The sequence below is a fragment of the Fundulus heteroclitus genome, unplaced genomic scaffold (assembly GCF_011125445.2).
Source record: "Fundulus heteroclitus isolate FHET01 unplaced genomic scaffold, MU-UCD_Fhet_4.1 scaffold_99, whole genome shotgun sequence".
Classification (NCBI taxonomy): Eukaryota; Metazoa; Chordata; class Actinopteri; order Cyprinodontiformes; family Fundulidae; genus Fundulus; species Fundulus heteroclitus.
The window spans coordinates 717,799-741,525 of NW_023397461.1; the positions used below are offsets into that span (position 1 = coordinate 717,799).

General features: G+C 44.3%; 1 protein-coding gene across 3 annotated transcripts in view; it reads right to left on the minus strand.

Annotated features, from left to right (window-relative positions):
• The window catches only part of LOC105921155 (calpain-2 catalytic subunit), a 41,774-nt gene extending 23,976 nt beyond the window's left edge, over positions 1-17,798 (minus strand). For all 3 annotated transcript variants that reach the window (XR_004930691.1, XM_021313153.2, XM_012856852.3), the window contains exons 1-6: positions 17,280-17,798; positions 14,135-14,396; positions 13,940-14,009; positions 13,738-13,856; positions 10,916-11,049; positions 10,655-10,829 (exon numbers count right to left, since the gene is read on the minus strand). Coding sequence is in view for 2 of the 3 variants with exons in the window: in XM_021313153.2 (XP_021168828.2) it covers positions 10,655-10,829; positions 10,916-11,049; positions 13,738-13,856; positions 13,940-14,009; positions 14,135-14,371 (735 nt within the window). In the remaining variant the exon portion in view is untranslated. The remainder of the gene's footprint in view (positions 1-10,654; positions 10,830-10,915; positions 11,050-13,737; positions 13,857-13,939; positions 14,010-14,134; positions 14,397-17,279) is intronic.
• Between the last annotated feature and the right edge of the window lie 5,929 nt (positions 17,799-23,727).

The following is a 23,727-nucleotide window of genomic DNA, read 5'->3' on the forward strand; positions in this document are numbered from 1 at the left end:
AGCTCAGTCCCTTATCATCTTCTCGCATGCAGGTTGTGCAGGTGGTAAGTCACTGATTGCTTGTCGCTGGTAGCCTCGAGACTACGGTCGGGGCTGCGAGAATTATCTCGCCCTCCAGAGGCTGCGCAAGCTCCCCTTGATACAACTTTGCTGTTCCTTTGGTAAGTTGTTTCCCTTTGATCGGCGGGAGCGGGGACGCGTTCGCTCCCCGCGCCGATTTCCCCGTTGCTGGTGGTAAGACATTAGCCGATTTCGACCAGCTTGTAATGGTAGGTTGCAGCCGCGTTCCGCTGCCTATAATGTAAATTGCAGCCGCGCTGCCGATAGTGTTAAATAGCAGCCGCGTTCGGCTGCTTATAATTAATTGCCGGCGCATCAGCTGCCTATATTGGATTATTGCAGCTCGACTTGCTTTTCATTTACTGTGCAGCCGTGTTCGGCTACCGATATTCTATTACGTAGCAGCCGTGTTCGGCATGCCTATATTTTATTACTTAGCAGCCGTTTTCAAGCTTGCTTTATCATTCATGGTGCAGCCGTGTTCGGCCACCGATATTTTATTACTAAGCAGCTGTGTTCGGGCTTGCTTTTCATTTACTGTGCAGCCGTGTTCGGCTTGCCTATGTTTTATTACACAGCAGTCGTTTTCGGGCTTGCTTTATCATTTATTGGGCATCGTGTTCGGCTTGCCTATGTTTTATTACTAAGCAGCCGTTTTCGGGCTTGCTTTATTATTACAAAGCAGCCGTTTTCGAGCTTGCTTTATCATTCATTGGGCAGCGTGTTCGGCTTGCCTATGTTTTATTACTAAGCAGCCGTGTTCCAGCTTGCTTTATCATTCACTGGGCAGCGTGTCCGGCTTGCCTATGTTTTACTTCACAGCAGCCGTTTTCGAGCTTGCTTTATCATTCATTGGGCAGCGTGTTCGGCTTGCCTCAATAACTGTTGCAACCTTGCTGGTTGGTACTTCTGTAGCTACGGTGATCGTAGTGCTCCTTGCAGCCTTTTACGCTGCTGAGGAACCCAGGGTGGCGTTTTCTGCTCAACCGGGTTTCCTGGCCTGTTCGTTCGTCGGCTTAAGTGTCAGGGGTGGCGATTTCAGCTCGACCTGACCTAGTCCTGTGAGCATAAGATGCTGGACGAGCCCTACTGCAGAGTGTGTTTGGCCCCACTCCAGTCGAAGGATGGGTATAATGTGTCCCTCTTGTCTGGGACCAGTTCGCCATAGAGAAGCCTTGACTGGAGATGCGATGCTATATTCCTGGCATCTGGTACTGTTTTTCAACATCAGTTGACTCTGGCTCGCATCTGTCTGCAGCCAGTTTACGTATCTCTTCCGGCTCTCAGTCGGAAGAGGACGGTTTGATAGTGGGCGCTTTGAGAACTGCTCTTGCCAGGTTTTAGCTGGATGCTCAACCGAACCAATCTGCGGCTTCTGGTGCTTCTTTCGACGTCCTACTACTAGGTCGTCCTTTGTCTCCCCATTGCTGAATATGTGAAGGTGGTTCATGCCTGTTGGGCAGACACCTAGGCCTTTTTTGTTGCTGATCTCTGATGGCAGGGCCCTAGCGGCCATGCAAGAAGTGCTCAAGCTTGGCTTGGGCCATATGCCTTCCTTCGAACATGCCAGAGCATCCCTCAGTGTGGTGCCGGAGCAGGCTTTGAGAGCTAATGCCTGTAGTCCTCGTCCTCAGTGCCGTGTGACTGCCGATCTACTCTGTAGAGTCTATGACTCGGGGTCTCTTGGGGCGACTTGGTAACTCATTGTCGCATTTATTACTGGTCTCTCAGCCTCTCTGGAGGCTCCGCGATTGACTCACCTTTACATGCTTTTTCTCTCTTGTCAAGGTAAGTTGGCCGTGTCCTGTCTACCGTTGTTGAAGCATGCCGCCAAGTTGGTTGGCTCAGTCTCCTCTTACCGAAGCCTGTAGAAAGACCCTGATGAGTCTTCCAGTGATTCTGGAGTGTTATTTGGCTCTGCTGCGCTTGCAGCGGTCAACCCAGGCTTTGCGTACAAGGCAGCAGCTGGCCGGCCTGCATCGTAGGCGATTGTGGCGTCCTGCTGGGAGTGCCTCTGGTTCACTTTAACACACATATCCTGCCCCAACTACACCTTCTGTGGGGCAACCACGGCCTGCTTATGGCCAGTGCATCACCGAGCTGGCGGTTGGACACTTTACCCAGGACTAGCTTGGCTGCTGGACCGCTCTCGTTTCTGATCCATGGGTGGTGTCTACACTTGCCCAGGGTTACACGCTACAGTTCCGCTACCGCCCTCCTGTTCCTGGTCGAGTCAGGATGACGGGAATTCGCGACCAGGTAAAGGCTCAGACTCTGAGCCACGAGATGGATGCCTTGCTGGCCAAGGGTGGTATATTGCCTGTTGACCCCCTGCGGGACCCAGGGAGCTTTATACTTAAGTATTTTTATTGGTCCCAAAAACGGCTGCGAACTCGACCCAATTTTGGATCTGAGAGGTCTGAATGTTCTTTCGAGACCATCCCCTTCCACATGTTGGGCATCAGGGGTGTGCTTTAAACAATCTTCTCCAGGCAACTGGTTCAACCTGGTTGACATGAGGCACGCATACTTCATGTCCCAATCGCACCATGTCATTGGCTGTTTTCTCCGCTTTGCATTTCAGGGCAAGCCTTTCGTCCAGGGTTCTCCCATTCGGTCTCTCTGTCCCCACGTATGTTGCTTGGTGCATTGCTGCAACACTGTGTCCTCTGCAGGCCAAGGGGTTAAAGATCCTGCCCTACTTGGACAATTGGCTCATCTGTGCGCCCACAGAGGGCCAAGCCACTGCAGACACGAGCACATTACTCGACCATGTAGACCTATTGGGTCTACGTGTGATCTGGCAGGAGAGTAACTTAGTTCCATCTCAAGATGTCACGTTCTTGGAATCACAATGGACTCCCTCACTGTGACCGTTCGCCCATCGCCTCAGCGTGTCGAGGGCATTCTGCATATGCTGCCCGACTTCCGTGCACCCCCTTTATTGCTTATCTTCATCTGTTGGGCAAGCTGGCTCCTGCCACTACAGTAATACCCCATGGACTGTTGTCTCTGCGACCACTGTGGATGTGGTTCACAGCCTGAGGCTGGACCCTTCTCGTACGCTGTGCCATCGCACGACACTGTGGGTGTCCTCTCACTGCCTCGCATCACTGGCTTAGTGGCAAAAGTATTAATGACGAAGGGTTCCACTTGGTTCGCTGCCGTCTCGACAAGAGGTTGTCTCTACTGGCGCGTCCGCCACGGTATGGGGCGTGGCAGCGACAGATCGCCCGGGGTCATGGTCTCAGCGGAGGAAAACTGCAGCACATCCACGCCTTGGAGTCGGAGTCTGTGCAACGGGCGTTGCAACACTGCCTCCCAGACCTGTGCGGACGGCATGTCTTGGTGCGGTCAGACAATACTTAAGTGGTCAATTGGGGACACGCTCGTTAACATCGCTGTGGCTGACCCAGAGGCTCTTGACCTGGGCAGCCCCTGTTCTCGCCAGCCTGAGACCTGCCTACATTCCAGGGGTGCAGATGTTTCGGCCGATATTCTGTCTCTGGGACGCCCGCCACCGGGGGAGTGGAGACTCCACCTGGAGGTAGTGGGGGTCATTTCGGAGTGGTACGGAAAAGCAGCTGTAGATCTACTTTCGTCCGAAGAGACAACACTTTAGTTCTCCCTGGCAGACAATGCCAGTCCCCTGGGTCAAGACGCACTGGCACATGACTGGCCGAAAGTGCTGCTCTGCACTTTTCCGCCGCTTCCCATGATAGGCCCTACACCCCCGAGGGTCCTTCAGGAGGGGCATTGGGTCCTTCTAGTGGCCATTCTGGGCCAGGGAGAATCGGGTTTCCTTTGCTGCACAGGCTCTGCTGCAGCTCTCCAATGCCTCTTCCCCACAGGACGGACCTTCTGTCACAGCTGGGGGGTCAGATCCTGCATCCCAATCCCAGTCGCCTCCAACTCTGGGCCTGGCCGCTACGGGGCCGGCGTTTCGACGGAAACATCGGACATATGATGACTAATGCCTGGGCCCCTTCGACACTGGTTTATACCCATATGTGGAAAGTTTAGCAGCTGGTGTCGTGCAAGACATGAGGACCCTGTACACTGTCCTGTTTCTCTTATTTTAACCTTCCTTCAAGCACTGCTTTCTCAAGGTTGGTCTCCATCCACTCTGGAAGTTTATGTTGCTGGCATTCGGTGGCGAGTGGAGAAACGATAGGCCGTAACAAGGATGCCTTGTGTGTCTGAGAGGTGCCCGATGTTGCACCCTCCCACATGCCCTGTTGTGCCTGTGTGAGACCTCTCTCACTCGTTCTCACTGCCCTGCGATCTCCTCCGTTTGAACAGTTGGCAGATGCAAGCCTTGAGTGTCTGTCAAAAGACTTTCTTCTTGCTTCAGCTTCGGCGAAGCGGGTCAGGAAGCTACATGTGATGTCTGTTTACAAGCCCTGTTGCCATGGGAATCCAGCTAAAGTTATTCTCTGGCCTGATGTTGGGTTTCTTCCTACTGTGGCCTCATTGGCGGGCCACACTGTGCCCCTCCAGCTTGCTTGCCTTTATACAGATGGGCCTAGCCTTTCTGCCCTGTTCGGGCACTGAAGGCATATGTCAGACTCACAGCTTCTCTGCGGCAGTCTGATAATCTGTTGTTTGCTACTCAGGGCCCTGCGAAGGGCAGGCCCCTTCTAAACATCGTCTTGCACGTCGGATTGTGGACGTGGTGGAACGAGCGTACGTTTTACAGGTCCGCCAACCCCCTGCTGGTGTACGGTGCCATTCCACCAGAAGCATTAGTGTGGCATGGCCACTATGGCGGGGGTCACTCTGGAGGTTATATGTCCAGCAGCCTCTTGGTAATCCCCGAATACCTTTGCAAGGTTTTACAGGGTTAACTTGGCCGACTTTCACCCTTTGGTGGGGATCCTTTCCCAGCACGCATCCTCATCCCAGTGTGGTGGGCGTGCTTTCGGGGTTGTTTATTTCTGTGTGATTCCTCAGGACTCTGTTGGTAATCGCCATCCAGTGCTTTAAGCACCGCCTCTGGCGGTCAGTAGGGATGAAATAGAACGAAAGTTACGACTGTAACTACGGTTCTATGGATCCCGGATGACCGCCAGAGCGCTCGGTCCCTCGAAATCATCGTGTTGTTCGCGAGAAGATTAAGGGACTGAGCTGTCGTTGTCACGTGATGATATGGGCTTACCGGTGTCACCGGGGGTCACACGTGACCATGTTGGTATAAAATTCTCGACCTGTGCTTGCGCAAGAATGATCATTCAGTGCTTTAAGCACCGCCTCTGGCGGTCATCCGGGATTCATAGAACCGTAGTTACAGTCGTAACTTTCGTTTTCTCTCAGTGACACTGCAACTTCGATTTGGTTGGTCTTTGATAGCACTGTTGGTATGTATTGAATTTTGCAATGGATTTTTGTTGACTAAGAATAATGTGGCCATTTGTATAAAGCAATACGAGCTAATGATTTTCTCTGGAGCAAATGTATTGTACTTTTATGTGCTGTATTGTTTGCTACTGTGTATTTCTGAAAGTTTATATGTTTATTTCTCAGTTTTACCCTACTCCAACTGGCTTCAGTAAATAGTCAACGCAAGGCCTCTTGTCTGTGTGGTCATTTTGGAGAGGAGTTTATCTGAATGTCGACTTTTATTAGATGATGTTACATATATCAGAATGACCTCACGATAGACTCAAAACTTGGAAAGATGACTTATTGATAGAGTTATCTAAGGAAGACTGGCAAAGCATGTAAATTGGCCCACACCAGCTTTATCAACACAGCTCTTAAAATGATTCAATTCAAATGGTTAATGCAGGTTTATATAACACCAGTGGACCTTAATAGGTATAACAGGGAGATACCTGATCTATGTCCAAAATGCACAGAGGACAGAGGAACTCTGGTTCACTGTATGTGGTATTGTGGTATTACACTGTTTTGGAAAGAGGTAAAAGATGAATTCTTCTCAAGAATTCTTGAGCCAAAGCTGTTTGTGTTTGGACTGTACGCTGAAAAACATAATTATACTAAAATTGAACGAACATTTATCAACTTAACTGTTTCTAATGACCAGTCTCATAGAATGTTCTTTTGTGGCACATTTGGCTTACAATTTCTGCACTTCTGAGGTGTGAGAAGTGAACTAATGTCCTGCACTTTTTGGGACACCCCACTTGCATTAGAGCGGTCAAAATGTGTAAGCCATGTCCCAAAAGGAGAAAATTAGGTTCCCACAAGGTTTAATCAGTGTTCCACAGTCCTCTAGTTTTGGAAAAGCACACAATATGTCTGAATCATGTTAACATTTGAATTTCCCTTTGAAATTCAGTGCAGAGCTACTATCTGCATAACTGCATACTGTCAGACTGTGCAGACTGGAAGATCTACCGATCCGTTGTGGTGAAGAGAGAGCTGAGCCAAAAGGCGAAGCCCTCGATTTACCGGTCGATCTACGTTCCTACCCTCATCTATGGTCACGAGCTTTTGGTCGTGACCTAAAGAACGAGATCCCGGATCCAAGCGGCTGAAATGAGTTTTCTCCGTAGTGTGTCTGGGCTCTCCCTTAGAGATAGGGTGAGGAGCTCAGTCATCCGGGGAGGACTCAGAGTAGAGCCGCTGCTCCTCCACGTCCAGAGGAGCCAGTTGAGGTGGCTCGGGCATCTGGTCAGGATGCCTCCTGGACGCCTCCCTGGTGAGGTGTTCCGGGCACGTCCCACCGGGAGGAGGCCCAGGGGGAGACCCAGGACACGCTGGAGGGACTATGTCTCTCTGCTGGGAACGCCTTGGGATTCCTCCTGAGGAGCTGGCCCAAGTGGCTGGAGAGAGGGACGTCTGGGCCTCCCTACTGAAGCTGCTACCCCCACGACCCGACCCCGGATAAGAGGGAGAAGATGGATAGACGGAGTCTGTATAACTGAAGGGTGTTGAAATTAAACACATGATTGTTGTTACAGGTTGGGGACAGTGACCTTTCGTCAGTGTTAATGGTGCTACACCTGATTCCACCCTCTGCTCAGGGTCGGAAGAGACCAGGAAAGGTTTCCACATCCCAAGCAGAGAAGCATCTAGTGGTCTTCAAGAAGGTTTGTATTTTTGGAGGTTATTGAGAGAAAAATCTTATAATTAGGGCTGGGCAACAGTTAAAATCTTCAACCACAATTAACTGCATAATTTGCCTGATTAGTCACGATTAATCGCATTGTATGTGCAAACTCCAAGAATGAATTCAAAAGTAGTGTAAAGAGCACTTTTATTTTATTGTTCTGCTGCCATATGAACAAAAGTGTTGTAACATTTGTAGCACTTATCAGTAACACATATTTAGTGTAAAGCTCAACTTAAACATGTAAAACTAAAAAATAGCAATAATAATAAAGCTTTTTGCCACTGACAGGAAATTCTCTTTATGACGGGAAAAAAATCTACCAACAAAATCCTAAAAAACAGGCAATTTCTGAGGTAACAGCAGGGAGCAGTATTTATGTTCAATACCAAAGTGTAAAGCACAAAAAAAGGTCTACAGTGGCTATCCACTTCGCCATTACATTGGTTAGCTTCTCTGAGTCATTGAACTGTTTGGTGATGTCTACAGTGTGTTTGGCATTTAAGTGATATTTTAAGCTAAAGGTGCTCCGGTGATAAGAACGTTTAACTTGGCAGTGGTTACAACTAACTTGTTTCTGTCATATTTGTTGCTGGAAGAACTTTAGACTTAGACAACTTTATTTGTCATTGTGTATGCACAGAGTGCGTACAGAACGAAATTTCGATGCATACAGCTTGTAAATTGCAGTAAAAATTTTATTGCAGTATAAGGTGCAGCAGTGATTTGAAAGTAAACAATTTAAATGTAGACAATGCAGGAGAAGTCAGTGTACAGGTGAGTATTTTTTTTAAAAAAAAACATTTGTTTGTGCAGAATTTGATTGTGCAGAGGTCATTTGTGCAAGAATGCATTTAAAAACTAAGAGTTCAGCAGCATCTGTAATGCTAGATGGAGATGCAATAATGCAAAATGTGCAAATATGCGAATGTTGTGTGAGTTTATGGGTTATAGTTCAGCAGTTCAACAGCAGTTCAACAGTCTGATGGCAGCAGGGAAAAAGCTTTTGCAGAACCTGGTGGACCTGCAGCGGATGCTGCGGAACCTCTTCCCAGAGGGCAGCAGGGAGAACAGTCTATGGTGGTGGGGGGGGGGGTGTGAGGGGTCCCTGATGATGTTACGGGCTCGGGACACACAGCGCTGAGATGAAATGTCTTTAATGGAGGGGAGAGGAGCCCCGATGATCCCTTCTGCTGTCCTCACCACTCTCCTCACGTTCTTCCAGTCGGAGGCGCTGCAGCCTCCACCCCACACAGAGAGACAGCTGGTCAGAATGCTCTCTATGGTGCTTCTGTAGAAGGTCGTGAGGATGGGCGGGGGCAGGTGGGCTCTCCTCATCCTCCGCAGGAAGTATAGTCGCTTCTGTGCCCTCTTCACCAGTGACGTGGTGTTCACAGTCCAGCTGAGGTTGTCCGTGATGTTCACCCCCAGGAACTTGGTGCTGCTGACCACCTCCACAGCTGAGCTGTTTATGAGCAGTGGAGCGTGGTGAGGCCGGTTCTTCCTGAAGTCGACGATGATCTCCTTCGTCTTCTCCACGTTCAGGATCAGGCTGTTGTCTCTCCACCAGCCCACCAGCTGCTCCACCTCCTCTCTGTAGTCCTGGTCGTTGTCGTCTCTGATCAGGCCCACCAACATTGTGTCGTCTGCAAACATCACGATGTGATTGGTGGTGAACCTGGGGACGCAGTCGTGTGTCATCAGGGTGAACAGCAGGGGGCCCAGGACGCAGCCCTGAGGGGAGCCCGTGCTGAGGGTGATGACATCAGAGGTGTTCTGATGACCCGGACTGACTGAGGTCTGTTGGTGAGGAAGTCTAGCAGCCAGTTGAAGGGGTGTGCTGAAGCCCAGATGTTCCAGTTTTCCCACCAGGTGCTGTGGGATGATGGTGTTAAACGCTGAACTGAAGTCCAGGAACAGCATCCACACGTGCGTGTTCTTCTCCTCCAGGTGGGTCAGGCTCAGGTGAAGAGCAGAGGAGATGGCGTCCTCAGTGGAGCGGTTCCGTCGGTAGGCAAACTGGAACGGGTCGAGTGTTGGGGGGAGACTGGAGACGATGTGTTCCTTTACCAGCCTTTCAAAGCACTTCATCATGATGGGAGTCAGTGCAACAGGCCGGTAGTCGTTGAAACAGGTGACTTGAGGTTTCTTTGGCACCGGAATGATGGAGGCAGACTTGAAGCATGCTGGCACTGTGGCTTGGTCCAGCGAGGTGTTAAAAATGTCTGTGTGGACACCAGCCAGCTGACCTGCACACTCCTTAAGCACCCGCCCAGGTATGTTGTCGGGACCTGGGGCCTTCCGCGGGTTGACTCTCCTCAGAGTCTTCCACATGTCGGTGGTGTCAAGGCAGAGGACCTCCTCATCCTGATGGGGGACAGCTTTCACTGCTGGCGTGTTGTTTGGTGCCTCAAACCTCAAACAAAGAAGTTATTTAGTCCATTGAGGAAGTCAGCATCAACTTCACCCACCGGGGGGAGGGCGTGTTGTATTCAGTGATCGCCCGGATGCCTTTCCACATGCTCCTGGTGTTGCTGGCGTCATGGAAAAGCTCCTGGATTTTCTGACTGTGGTTCCGCTTTGCTAGCCTGATGGCACGGTTCAGGTTGGCTCTCGCTGTCCTCAGAGCCTCCTTGTCTCCAGACTTGAAGGCTGAGTTCTGCTTTTAGCGCTTGACGGACCTCCACAGTAATCCAGGGTCGTTGGTTTGCTCGGGTGATGATGGTCTTTGTGGTGCTGACGTCCTGAATGCATTTGTTGATGTAGGCTGACACAGTCATGGCGTACTCATCAATGTTGATCTTGTCCTCATAAGTTGCTGCAGGTGCCCGTTCACACTGAGCCCGGTTCTGGTTCTGCTGGAGGTTTTTCCTTCTTGTTAATGGGGAGTTTTCCTCTCCACTGTTGCTTCATGCTTGCTTAGTATGAGGGATTGCTGCAAAGCCATGGACAATGCAGACGACTCTCCCTACTTAATCTTCAGTACAGCAGCTCTTTACTGATTAGCTGATTTTTACAGCAGTATGAGACTTTACTCAAACTTGCACGCATACAACTTGATTTTCTGAGGGATTAAAAATAGAAGCAAAAACTGAGGCAACTCTGTTTTAGCTTTTGAATATCACTTTGCAGGTATTACGTATTTACATTTGGTTATCCCCTTCCATAAATATGCACAGTTTGGTCATTAGCACGCGATGTGCATATTCATTAAGGCACTTACGCAAAAAAGTTTGTACTGCTCTACTCATTGTATACACAACTTTGCTCCTGGTGTGACGATCAGCTTTGTACACACTAACCACTTTGTACCTGTTTTATTATGTGTAAACCTTTTAAAAATCCGGCCCAAAGTGCCACATTTCTCCCAAGGTGAACCAAACTTAAGACACACCAGTTATAGGGTGTAGAAAGTGGTGGCTCACAAAAATTGGGTTAAATCTTCCATGTCACTAAAAGATGGATGTGCATTTGATAAAATGTTTTAAAACAGATGGTGTGGAGTAGATTTCTTCATACCCCTTGAGGTGTACTGCAGCCAAGCAGAGCCCCATAACGGGCAGCTCTGGACATCAACTCCCACAGGTCTGGAGGAGGATCCGACAGCTTGATACACATGTGGACACCTCCAGTGAAGTCCACCATAGCTTCTGCAGGAGTTCCAGCATTCATGTCGGTGTAGGAGCCACACACCCTGAAGGCAGAAGGAGTGACAGTTGTTAATGAGATGCAAAGAGAGCAGAGACACAACTGCAGAATATGGAAAAGCAGTGTACGTACTTGGCGTATGCTTTCTCCAGGAGGGCGGGCCAAAACTCGTTTTGGTTTCTGGACTGGATGAAGATTAGTCTGCCGTTGATAGTTGGCAGTTTATCATCAATCACAACATCCACCCACTTTCCAAATCTCCAAAACTGTAAACGAAGGATTAGGAATCAGGAAAATTAGCTGCAAAATCTGCTTTGGCGTTTAGAAGCTTATGTAAGCACATTTTTGTCCCCAATGTTATAAAAATATGAGAGTTTAATGGTTCTTGCTTGAACTGTTGTACATTTTTAAGCAAATGGCGATCACAAGTATTTTTTTTCAGATATGTCTTCACTTTGCTGTGTTCTGGAAAGAGACCTGAACAGTCTCACTGTAATGAAAGGGAGTCGGTTCAGGAACAACCCATACTAGCTCAATTAAAACATGCAGCTTTTCTGGAGAACAGATTTAAAGTCAGAACAGACAAAGATTAAAATCTGATCCCACTCACAACGATTGTTTGGAGGAGTGTACCAACTGTCAAGCATGGTGGTTGTGGCTTTATCCTATTGTCCGTAGTGCTCTGCCTCATACAAAGCCCTTTGTTAAAGGAGGACCACCTCCAAATGTAACTTTAGCTTTCACTTCCATCACTTAGATGGTTGGGTGTTCAAACAGGAAAATGGCCCCAAACACACACTATGCCCAGCACTCCGACCTCAACCCTGTGGAAAATCTGTGGACTTAAAAGCCAGGTCTGTTCTAAGGAACAAACCAGTGTAACAAAAACTATACCAGCTCTGGCCAGAAGAGAAGTCAAATATCTGTCCCGATGAGTCCAGAAGCTTGTTGATTGTTGCAAAAAGTGTGCAGTTGGGATGCAAGTTGCCAAATTCATCTGATTTTAGTGTGGAATTGTATAAAGACTGGAGGCTATCAACAGGGTTTTTAACCTGAATGGGTATTAATCATTAAAGTTGTCAATTTTTCTGGTTTTCAGAAACTACCACAGTTGATTTTATAATCATTCCATACATCCAACTCCAAAACAAATGTGTTCCTACTCATTCAACTTTCTGCAGAACCACCTGTCTAAGGAAGTTAACCCAACACCCAGAATCTGTAGGACTTCTCCTTAAGAAGTTTCCTATGAACTGTCAGGGGGAAACTTTCTTCCACCGGGAAAAGTTGCTACACATAGCAGTGATCTGAAAACACCAATGTTCCCACGTTTTCACTTGCACATTAATAAGTTATAGGCGATAAAAAATCTAAACTGTTGCACTCCGGTCCAAGACGTCACATGATTCGTATTTTTGCTGCTCAGCCAATCAGATCGCTGTATTGTCAGCTGAGCGAGTTTACCACGTCATCATGGCTGCGCCCGTAAAGGGTTGTAAACATTTGTTTCCAGACGAAGAAAGTCCAATAATAGCATTTTCTGGCGCCAGATCATATAGAGCAGATTTCACGTGTGATCAAATGAACACTGAATAAAGGTACAGCCAAAATTATCAGATTTAATAAGATTTTAATTCAACCAAGAACCATATAGAGATATTTACCATATTAAGAAAAGGAGATATGTCTCTTTTAAAAAAAGAACAATGTATTAGTTTAAAAAATGAATTTAATTTTATTATGTGATGCTTAAAAATATTTAGACTTCACAAAGCTGGAGGTTAAAAGTTTTATTGATTTCAAACACTCTCCCAACGCAGGGGATACAAATTCTGGTGGGGATAAGCCGTTTGGCACAACTACACCTGACACCTGTGCTATCCAAGCACAGCAGGTCTTGGTGATATCACAGTAAATTGGGCAAAAGTCTGGACTATTTCTGTCCTGTGATCGACTGGTGACCTGTCCAGTTTATACAACGCCTCTTGCCCATTGACAGCTGGAGATAGAGACCGGCACCCCTCATGAACCCAGCGGGGATAAGCGTGTTAGAAGATGGATGGATGGATGGATGATGGAAGGTCTGGGCTATTTCTTTTCCCTTGCCATAAAGATCTTTGCCAACTGGTGCCAGAAAATGCTATTATTGGGCTTTCTTCATCTGGAAACAAATGCTTACAACCCTTTACGGGCGCAGCCATGATGAACTGGTTGAATGCGCTCAGCTGACAATACAGCGATCTGATTGGCTGAGCAGCAAAGATCGAATCACATGACTTCTTGAACCGGAACGCAACAGTTTAGATTTTTTTATCGGCTTTAACTTATTAATGTGCAAGTGAAAACGTGGGAACATTGGTGTTTTGAGATCACTGCTATGTGTAGCAACTTTTCCCGGTGGAAGAAAGTTTCCCCCTGACAATTCATAGGAAAAGTCACCCTACAGATTCTGGCCCACTGCCTACTGTGGAAGCTCTATATGTCATCACACACTGTGAACTGAAGGCGGCTGAATACAGTAGCACTTTCTGCAGACCAGCAGCTCCATGAACTCCCTGATATAATGCAAGTTTTGCTCTCATTTTTCTGTCCCTCTGACATTTACAACCAGTGATGTCTCACTGAGTGTGCAGGCTCTGAAGTGCTTAAAGCTGCTCTTTACTGATTAGCTGATTTTTACTGCAGTATGAGATTTTAGGCATTTGCTGTTTTCACCTGTCCTGATTCCATGACACCATGAAAGTTTACCATAATAGGACCCACACACACACACACACACACACACACACACACACACACACACACACACACACACACACACACACACACACACACACACACACACAGGGAACAGCAGGTTTTTTATGTGCAGTGTTCTGTGCAGCTGACTCTCATGAATGTTTTCATGGAAGTAGTGTTTGGTTTGGCTCCAGCAGTGTGGTGTTGGCATTTACCCTGAAATGAAACAGGCCGCAGTAGTTCTCACCAAATCCTTGTTCAAGAGGAGCAACTTGCCTGAGGATGTGATCTTGGAACGTCAGAGCACCGATAGATGCAAGAAACCAACAGTTTCCTGTTCAGAAAAACAAACACAGGTTATCAGGAAATCAGACCATGGAGGGGAAAAATTACAAAATAAAGAAAAGATGGCCTCACCAAGCACTCCTTGACCAAAATCAAACCTTGAGAGTCCACGAACGACAAAGGATGGATTCTGAGAAATTTTCTAGACAATAAGCAAAACGTGTGGGAAAAAACTTTGTTTAACCTCACATGAACCACCTGATTAACCAACTGATCAACATGGTGGAACGTAAGCAAATCTAAAATGTGGAGCTGAAACAAACTCACTGCAGGTCTGAGCCACTCCACCTGGGCCAGATCAGAGGGGCTCAGTATTCCTCGTCCGATGGACTTCCTGTCAGGTGGGAACATGTCATCGATAAACTTAACTCTTCTGGTGACACAGAACTCCTTCAGCTGCTGGTAGTCTTGACTGAAGAGCAAGCTTGGGTGGGAGATGCTCCCATAGCCGTCTCTTTTGTGACGGGCGTCCATGATGTTCAGAGACACTCCTGGGGGAGGCATGGCTGCCAAGTTTCAGCTCTGATCACTGGGGAAAGTCAATGCAAATGTGTCCATGTAACTGCTGGAGTCATGCTCAATGGTTGTGAGACTGTCGAGATAAGGTGAGGTAAAGCACCTCATACACAGAGTAGTTCAAATGTACGAGAATCATATGTAAAACAGAAACCCCTTCATTTACTTTAATAACACCATAAAAGTAAAATGTGCTGTGGTGTCTCCATATCTGGTGGGGCCAGTGGGGCCTGGCCCCACCAGATATGAAGCTGTGGAGCTCTATATTCACAATAATCAGCAGGACAGAATTGTTTTTTACTGAGCAATATTGTAAAAAAGACTAATTCCCTTACCAATAAAATTCTGCTATAAACATTTGGGTATATATATATCGAAGTCTGCCAGAAAACTGACAAGCTCAGAGGCTTGTCTGTGTTTGTCTGGTTTATGATACTTCTTCCCCCCATGGTCAGCTACATGTGCATTAAGCCAGCAAGTCTTGGATTTAACATTTTCTGCATTTGGAACTTCTATTAATGGCGAGCACAGAGTATACTCAGACGTCCCTGCCTACCTGCTCCATGCCTCCTCCACCTGCCTGAAGGCACCGACGCAGACCAGTGGGCTGGTGAGGATTAACCCTACCTCACGCTTTTATCAAGGATTGATAAAAGGGTTATCAATCCTTGGATCCATAGCCCTACCCCTAAGGGTCATCGATCCAGGAGATCATCTACCTTGGAGTCTCCTGGATCCTGTCACCTCCTGCCTGATTCATCACAATAACTGGCTGCTGGTTTCCCTCTTTGAGGACGTGAGGATTAAACCTTCAGAATCTATGACAGATACCCTGGGCTCCTTGGCCAACTACCAACCAGGCTGCAATGCTCATGACGATGGCTCTGATAAACCGCCGCTCCATGGTAAACAAAACCATTTCAAATGACTTCTCATGATCGACTGGATCAGCATTGGAGATCTTTTTATCTTGTGTAGAATATAGCAGGTCCCACGCACGCTGGAGTTGGTTTATCAAGCGGTTTATCCTGTTTTAATTGGAAATCAGAGATTTTCAGATCAGAAGCCCGTGTTATTTGACATCTGTCTTGTCTGCAAATTTAAAGCCAGCGTCCAGCCAGACGTCGCCAGTCTTTAACTCTTCCATTGCTGCTCTCTTTGTCACACTTTGGGTTCTCTGTGTGTCTCACACCCTTTTTAAAGCTATAGTTGGTAATCCTATCCTGGGTAAAATAGTCCTTCCATCCTGAAAGAAGTCAATACATTATGTATTCAGGAAAGGGAGGTTAAAAAATAGTTCTCTGTGGGAGCTGCAAGCCTGTGAAAATTCTGACCAGTGTTAGCTGTTTATTGTAGCTCCGCTTCTCTCACCGTAGACTTTAAACATGGCGGAGAGTCACAAGAAATGAACCACGTTCATGTTGATGAGAAGAAAAGGAAGGCCTCAGAAGAAAGAAATAAGACCAGTGAAGATTTAGGAGATTTTTCACGCAATCTCTCAGAAGAGTGGAAGAGCAGGAAAGACGGCTTTGTGCAATTATTCCAAATGGGAATTGGAGAAACTTCTGTAAAGATTGCACATCCTAGCTTTAAGACTCAGAGAGACCATTTAAAGCCAGGTGACCAAAATGTACACCTTGGGTACATTTTATCTTACTCGGGTTAAATGAGACCACCAGAGAAGTCAACAAACAAATTGCAGGTGTCTTTTGACTTGTTGATAATTACAAAAAGCAAGCAAAAGACTGTGAAACAAGTGTTTTTCTCAAATTATAGTCTCCAATCATTATAATCCATGTGTTTTGCTTAAACCATAAATTCTATTTTATATTTTCCTCAATCTACAAACCTGGGAGAATTTGTACTGATTTCCTTCACTTCTTTGCTGATAAGGTTCAGTCCACCGGGTCATTGTTCTTCAGTAGAGAATCCATTTATCTTTGCTCCAGCTCGGCTGACTTCAATCACATTGAACCTGTTTCACTTTCATTTTGAACAAACTAGTAGAAAAATTACATCCCTCCATGTCTTTTTAACAGGTGTTTCTTTCAATTGGGTCCTCACGCCTTAGATTAGATTAGATTAGATTAAACTTTATTGTCATTACACAGGTACAGGGACAAGACAACAAAATGCAGTTTAGGTCTAACCAGAAGTGCAATAGCAGCAAGTGCAGGATAAACAATGGTTCCATAAGTAGAGGACATGGATTTTACTGAATAAATATAGAGATGGACGCTTTTATAGACAGAATTTTACTGATAGATTTGTCTTATGAGTATAATATATAGATAACTACTATTGTGAACTAAATTTACAGCTGGATATGTACCGAATATAATATACAGGTGGATATTACTATGAGTAGAGTTTTACAGATATGTACAATAGCATAATATACAGATGATTGTTATAATAACAGAGTTTGCATGTACTATGAATATATGTGCAGGTGGCTATTACTATAGGCAGCATTCACTCCTCTCTTTCAGGAGGAGTGAATGCTGCTTGGAGAGACTTGATGCAACCTGCTGGGTTTCCTTAGAGAGGAAACTTTCTCACCAACCTGGAGGATCTGATGGAAGCTGACTTTGGAAAGAACCTTGAGATGATGTGATGTGAATTGTGTTATATAAATTAAGTTGAATTGAACTGAAGTTAATAACTAAAAGATTCAGTTTTGATTAAGCAAATGTACAGTTCTAGATGAGTTTTGAATGACAACTGGATAATCCAGGAAAAGTGGAACTGACGGATAGACGGTAAATCATCAAATGCAATCTAAATATATCCCAGTTTCTGTTCTTGCAAACGTGAACAGGCTTGAAATGAAAACTAAAAACACAATTAGAGTTTCTGCAGTTTTGTGTGGTTTAAAGAGAAAGTTAGACCTTACCTTAATGGTTAGAAAAGTAGATGGAAAGGTGAGAACAGTGAAGCTCTGTCACCAGACTTGACCACGCCTGAGCCACCTGCAGTGGACCGCTGCTGATCCCTGCCTCTGTTGTTTAAGTGAGGAGGAAATGTTCCTGCTCGGATTCAACTGTCCACGACAAAACGGATACTTCTTCTGCTGCATTTATGACTTTATTACAATGCACTTATCCTAAATTGCACCTCTGTCAATAATTAAGTTGGTCTTTAAGTTGGGGCAGCAGAACTGAAGGTAAAAGATTAACCAGTTTATATAAGTCACAGCGGCACTCTCTAGAGCAAAAATGCCCACTTTGAAAATCACGCCACAGGAAAGTATGGCTGTTACATCCCTCAGCAAAGACGATAAGATCATAATTTTGCCAGCAGACAAAGGCAGATGCACACTGGTTCTTAACAAAACCGATTGCCATGAGAAAATAATGCATCTACTAATGGACAGTAACACAAGGATAGAATTTAAAATTCTCCTTCTAACGTATAAAGCCCTTAATAATCAAGCTCCATCATATATCAGAGCTCTGATTACCCCGTATGTTCCTAACAGAGCACTTTGCTCTCAGACTGCAGGTCTGCTGGTGGTTCCTAGAGTCTCTAAAAGTAGAATGGGAGGCAGATCCTTTAGCTATCAGGCTCCTCTCCTGTGGAACCAACTCCCAGATTTGGTCCGTGAGGCAGACACCCCGTCTACTTTTAAGACTAATCTTAAAACTTTCCTTTGTGACAAAGCTTCTAGTCAGAGTGGCTCATGTTACCCTGAGCTACCTCTATAGTTATGCTGCTATAGGCTTAGGCTGCTGGAGGACATCAGGATCTAATTTAACTTTTTGTTCTCTCTCTTTTTCTTCATAGTAGGTATACCTGGTCTGACGTTCTGTTAACTGTGACATCATCCAGAGAAGACGGCTCACCCGCTACTACCATCTAATGTAGAACAGATTACTAGATCAATGTGAGCTTCTGTGCTTTTTGTTTCTCTTGTTGTGTCTCTGCTCTGTCTTCTGTAACCCCCAGTCCCGTTAATGGGGAGTTTTTCTTTCCGCTGTCGCTTCATGCTTGCTCATGTAATGGTTATTAATAATTATCAATTAAGTGAGCACACCACTCATGAAAAGAAATGATGCATAGTTTCTCTTTAGGTTATTTATTCAAAGGCGTTTGAATGTCTCTGTCCCCCAACGCAGTCAGGAAACAGAGCAATGAGAAAAAGAACACACTAAACTTTTATACATTCTGGGTTAACAAAGAAGGTGAGAGTAATGGTTGGAGGAGTGCAGCCACTGGTGTGATCCAGTTCCTATCTAACTCGACTCCTCTCTGTGTCCTTGGATGTGGAAACACAGTAAATCTGTAAGCATAAGAGCTTCTTTCACACGGGAAAGTTATGCAGGTTCATCCAGAGAAGATAGGATCAGAGTTACATACATCAATACAATGCTTTCTTCTGATTCTGAAATCATCACTAATAGAGAAAATGTTCAAACAGTATGAGCCTGTGATAATGAAAAATAGGAAATTGTGTAAAAAAAAAAATACATAAGCAAAATGAAAGATAAAGAAAATAAAACATTAAAAATTATTAGAAATGTTTTTTAAAAGATACATCTTACTGAATTTAAAAATACTAGAATGCTGAACATCAGTATCAACTCCCCATCTGGTTTAGAGTTATTACATCATTATAGCACTCTAAGTAATGTAAAATCCATCTTCATTAGTACTGTCATCATCTTTTAATTCAGAAACATCATACTTATCCAGATCCTGGTCAGTATAAACAGAAAGCAAGTCTGCATCATTAATGATCTTCAGCATAGTGGTATCAGTCATTTTCATCATCATTCTTTTAACCATTGGAATAAAACAGCATGAAAGAAAAATCAAAAAGAAAATAGAAGGAATTCCTCCAATCTTTATTAACCAGGAGGTCCGACCACCAGAAATGAACCAAGACACAGGATCCCAGGATGAACCACTAATTTCTTCCTGCTGGGTTGTCAGCAACTGTTGTAATTTATCATGGATATTGGTCATGTTGTTAGACACATCAGGAATGAAAGTGCAGCATTGGTGCCTTCCTGGAAGTGACAACTATAAAAGACTGCTGATGTGGACTTCCTGGGTCCGTCCTCCACTCTTCCCAACCAGCCACACTTTTAGCATTCTGTTCTGGAGCTTGTAGGAGTGAGCTGCCGTTTCTGTTACTTAAGTTTTCTCCTGTTTTCTTAGTTAGGGAGGTAAGGTGACTGTCATTTGTTTACTTATGTTGCAGTAGGTAAGTTGGTTTATTTCTTTTTTTTAGACAGTTGCCTTTTGTTTGTTATTTTCGGCACATAGCTCTCTCTGAAGTTGTTTGCTCCATTTGTGTTACTTTAAAACTATTTTCCTTTTTTGTAAATAAATTACTTTCTAACCATATACAACTTTGTATATGTGAGCTGCTTGGGATGGGAAGAGGATGGATCAACTCTTTAATATGTTATGGTCTGGCAACCCTACACAGGTCGTAACAGTGACAAACACCTCCTTTCTTAGCCAGTAGGTAATCTAGAGCCAGTCTGTTTTGGAAGGTCATATTTCTGATAGCCTGTTGTTCCTTTGTCAGAGAGGAGAAACCTTTTCAGTTAAAGCAGTGAGGTTTTCTAATTCAACAGACAGGTCATTGGTTCTATGTGCTGCATTAGCAACACCATATGTAATGTTCTGTTCTGGTTCATGTTGTTGTTTTGGTTAAGTTAACTTTCCTGCCTTAGGGTTTATTTCTGTTTCCAGTTTTGTATTGTATTGGATTCATGTTTAGCCTTAACTGTTTTAGTTATCTGGTCTTCTTTATTAGATTTGATTAAAGCTTGTGTTCTGTTTAGTCTTAGCCTTGTTTTCTATCTTAGGTTTTCTCTTTATGGTTATTTTTGCTCTGTAGTTGTTCATCTTAGTTTCTGTCCCATCAGCCTTCTAGTCTTTTCCCTTCTTGATTACTCCCACCTGGTTTTGGTTAATTAGTCCCTCCCTCTTCACCTGTCAGCAAGCCTATTTATACCCGTCTCAGTTCCCTGCACTCTGCCAGAACGTCTCTCTTCGTATCCCTACTCACAACCGTTTGGTAAGAGCATTCTAGCCTCTGTTATTTTTGTTTTATATGCCTCTCTGCTGGTCTGTGCCCTCCTGTTTTTGAGTTTGTCTTGTCCCCACTTGCTCCTGTTTGCTTGCCTGAAGTCCATCTTTTTGCCTCCTGGATTAAGTTAATAAAAGCCCTTTAAAAGCATCAGTTCGGTGTCTGGCTCACATTGGGTTCAACCATTGCAAATCATTACACCATAATGAGGAAATAAGGTAGCCAACATCCCTTTTGCTGTTTAAGCCTTGCCTTCTGTTCCAATAACAGCTAATTGAATGATAAGTAGTAATGGCAGGTAGTAAATGAGTTTAAAAAAATGAGTTTAAAAAAAAAACCACACACACAAGACCAATCAGCAGGCAGATACAAATATGATCTAATTCCACACATCCAAACCATGTTCTTAGGACACGAATATCCATCTCTGCTGGGAAGATTTACCACACCTGCGGTTAAGTTACCTGTACCATACAGTTTACTTCCGTTCTGCAAAGCTGTAAGATCAAGGGTTAAAACGTAGGGTGCTGGAAGAGAAGATCCTGGAATTGTATAAGAGTCAGATCTAACCACACATAACTTGGAGGAGTGATTTCTTTGGGTCATTGCACATGAAGCAGGTATGATTACTTTACAATCTACTGTCCTTCCAAGAAAATGAGGTGTAGATTCTTACTGCACTAAACAGATGTCTGGATCACTTATGGGATTCCTACTACCTCTAAACCTGTAAAGAGTTTCTGTTATGGGACAAGTTAAATTAGTCACATCAGAAAACTTAGGTATCCTTTCGGTCTGATGGTGTAATTCTTTACACACGGAAAAATGGTCTCCACTAACCTGTTAGATTGATAACTAGGGAAAAAGGTTGCTAGAATGTAGGCAGTGTCAATAGAAACAGGTACTAACAATGATTGGTTATCAAAAGCATATGGAATCAAAGAACACACATAACTCATGTCATTTCTTGTTTTCCATACAGTCTGATGCCATGGACCGCGGAACACATTTCAAATTGGTCAGGCCCATCAGGTAATACTCCCAATACCACTACCCATCACATACGCACGCGCCCGCATACACATAAAACACCTTGATCACGCAACTGATTTGCGTCACATGACACAAGACAAGCCAATCCATTTTTAGACACCAGAATTTATTGCTTTCTCATAGGCTGTGGTCCCTGAGCATGATAAATGTGTCTGCCATGTTATAATTAAAATCGGCACCGAATTTTTATTTAACTTTTTTTCTGACGTTCCAGCAAACACGTCCCGGATTTATTTCCACTTACAATCATTATATTACAGCTAACACAATATTTACAGAATAAAAATAGTTTAAAAAGAAAAGTCAAACTCACCCCTGCTCTAAATATTCCAGAAAAAGTGTCCCCCTCTGTCATTATGCTGGATGAAGTCCTATCCTCAAAGCATCCACTGTGGTCAAAAGATCCCTGTGTGTGTGGGCGCACATCAAGCTATTTAGTCTTTTCTGGGTCATTGTTGATCTCAGATAGGTCTTGATACGACGGAGGGAAGAGAAACACCTCTCAGCACTTGCAGTGGACACAGCCTTAAAGCTAGCTAAGCTAGCTAAGCTAACTAAGCTAACAAAGTAGCGGTCATAAGCAGCGCACATAGACATAATATAAGAGTAGACGCGTCATTGGGCGGGTTCTGCCTATGCTGCGATGCGTCAGAGCGTCCGCCATCTTAAATGTGGCAAATCGGCAGTTACTCAGTCACTTAAACAGTATCAGAGGGACTTTAATCTCTGAATATACTTTGTATTCGTAGTATTTCTTTTTTGTAATATTACAAGTTTATTTTCGTATCCCTTTAGCTTCATTCTCCTGAATTTATTCTCCTAAAGAATAAAAATAATTAAAATAATCTAACCTGGCCCTATTACTCCAGGAGTGAAATAATTCTGCAAACTGTGATTATTCTGGAAATGTTCCCCCTTAATTCTCATAATATGATGTTTTTATCATAACATTATCACTTTTGTGTTTGTTAGTTTATTTTTACTTTAGGACTTTTTTTTCCTCATATTATTAATTTTACCTCTTTAATACTCACCCAAAAAGTCTGTTCCTAAAGGTTCACATGTGACACGGGTTTATGAAATAATGAAGACCACAATGTTTAGATTTAACAAATTTATCCTTATATTCATAACACATAACACACACACATACATACACACACAGAGATAGAGATAGAGAGATATATATATACATATATATATATATATACACATACATATATATACATATATATATATACATACATATACATATATATATATACATACATATATATATATATATATATATATATATACATACATATATACATATATATATATATATATATATATATATATATATATATATATATATATATATGCATATACATATATATATATATATATATATATATATATATATATATATATATATATATGCGTGTGTGTGTGTGTATTTATTGCAGCACAGGAGTGAGGCATCTTTTCTGATTCACGTTCACAATAACAGAACTCGACTTTTTTCTGCCACATACAATATGGCGGTGACGTTGACGTGCGAACCTGCGCCCTATGACGCGTCTACGTATATGATGTCTATGGCAGCGCAGAGGTTGTTTATATCACATGACACAATCAGCCAATACATTTTTAGATGGGATGATTTATCGCTTTCTCATTGGAGAATGATGCTGCTGCCATAGACTACTGTGCATTTGAAAAAATAGCTATTGAATAATTTTATTTTATTTATATATATTATTTTATTTTTATTTTTTATGTTTGATCATCAAAAGTAGGTAGGGGCGCGGCGCTACCGGCCCTACCGGTTCCTCGGTCCGTGTCTGATGCATTAGTTGTCACTAGATGTTATCAGCATGATCATGAAAGTCACTGAAGTGATGGAGCTCTCTTCGAGTCAGCCGATGGGTGTGATTGGTGTGATTACCCAGTTTAGTCACAAATTGTTCGTGTTGTACCTTTTCTCCTGCGAGCACAGGAGTGATAAAAATGAGTGTGATGCCAGTCACCAGTTTTAAAAACTTCACTCTTCCATACCGCTGCATGTTGATCTTGGCTGCGGAGTGGATTGTCTTTTCTTCTGGTACTCAGTACTTTTTTTTTTAAACAGAAACAAAAAACAAAATAGAAAATCCCGCTGCCTCTCGCGTCACGCTGCCCTGTTACCGGCCTGGTACAGGTGGGCAGTCGTTGGAAGCTCCTGTAGGCAGGGGGTTTGAATCCGGATGCTGCTCAGATGGTG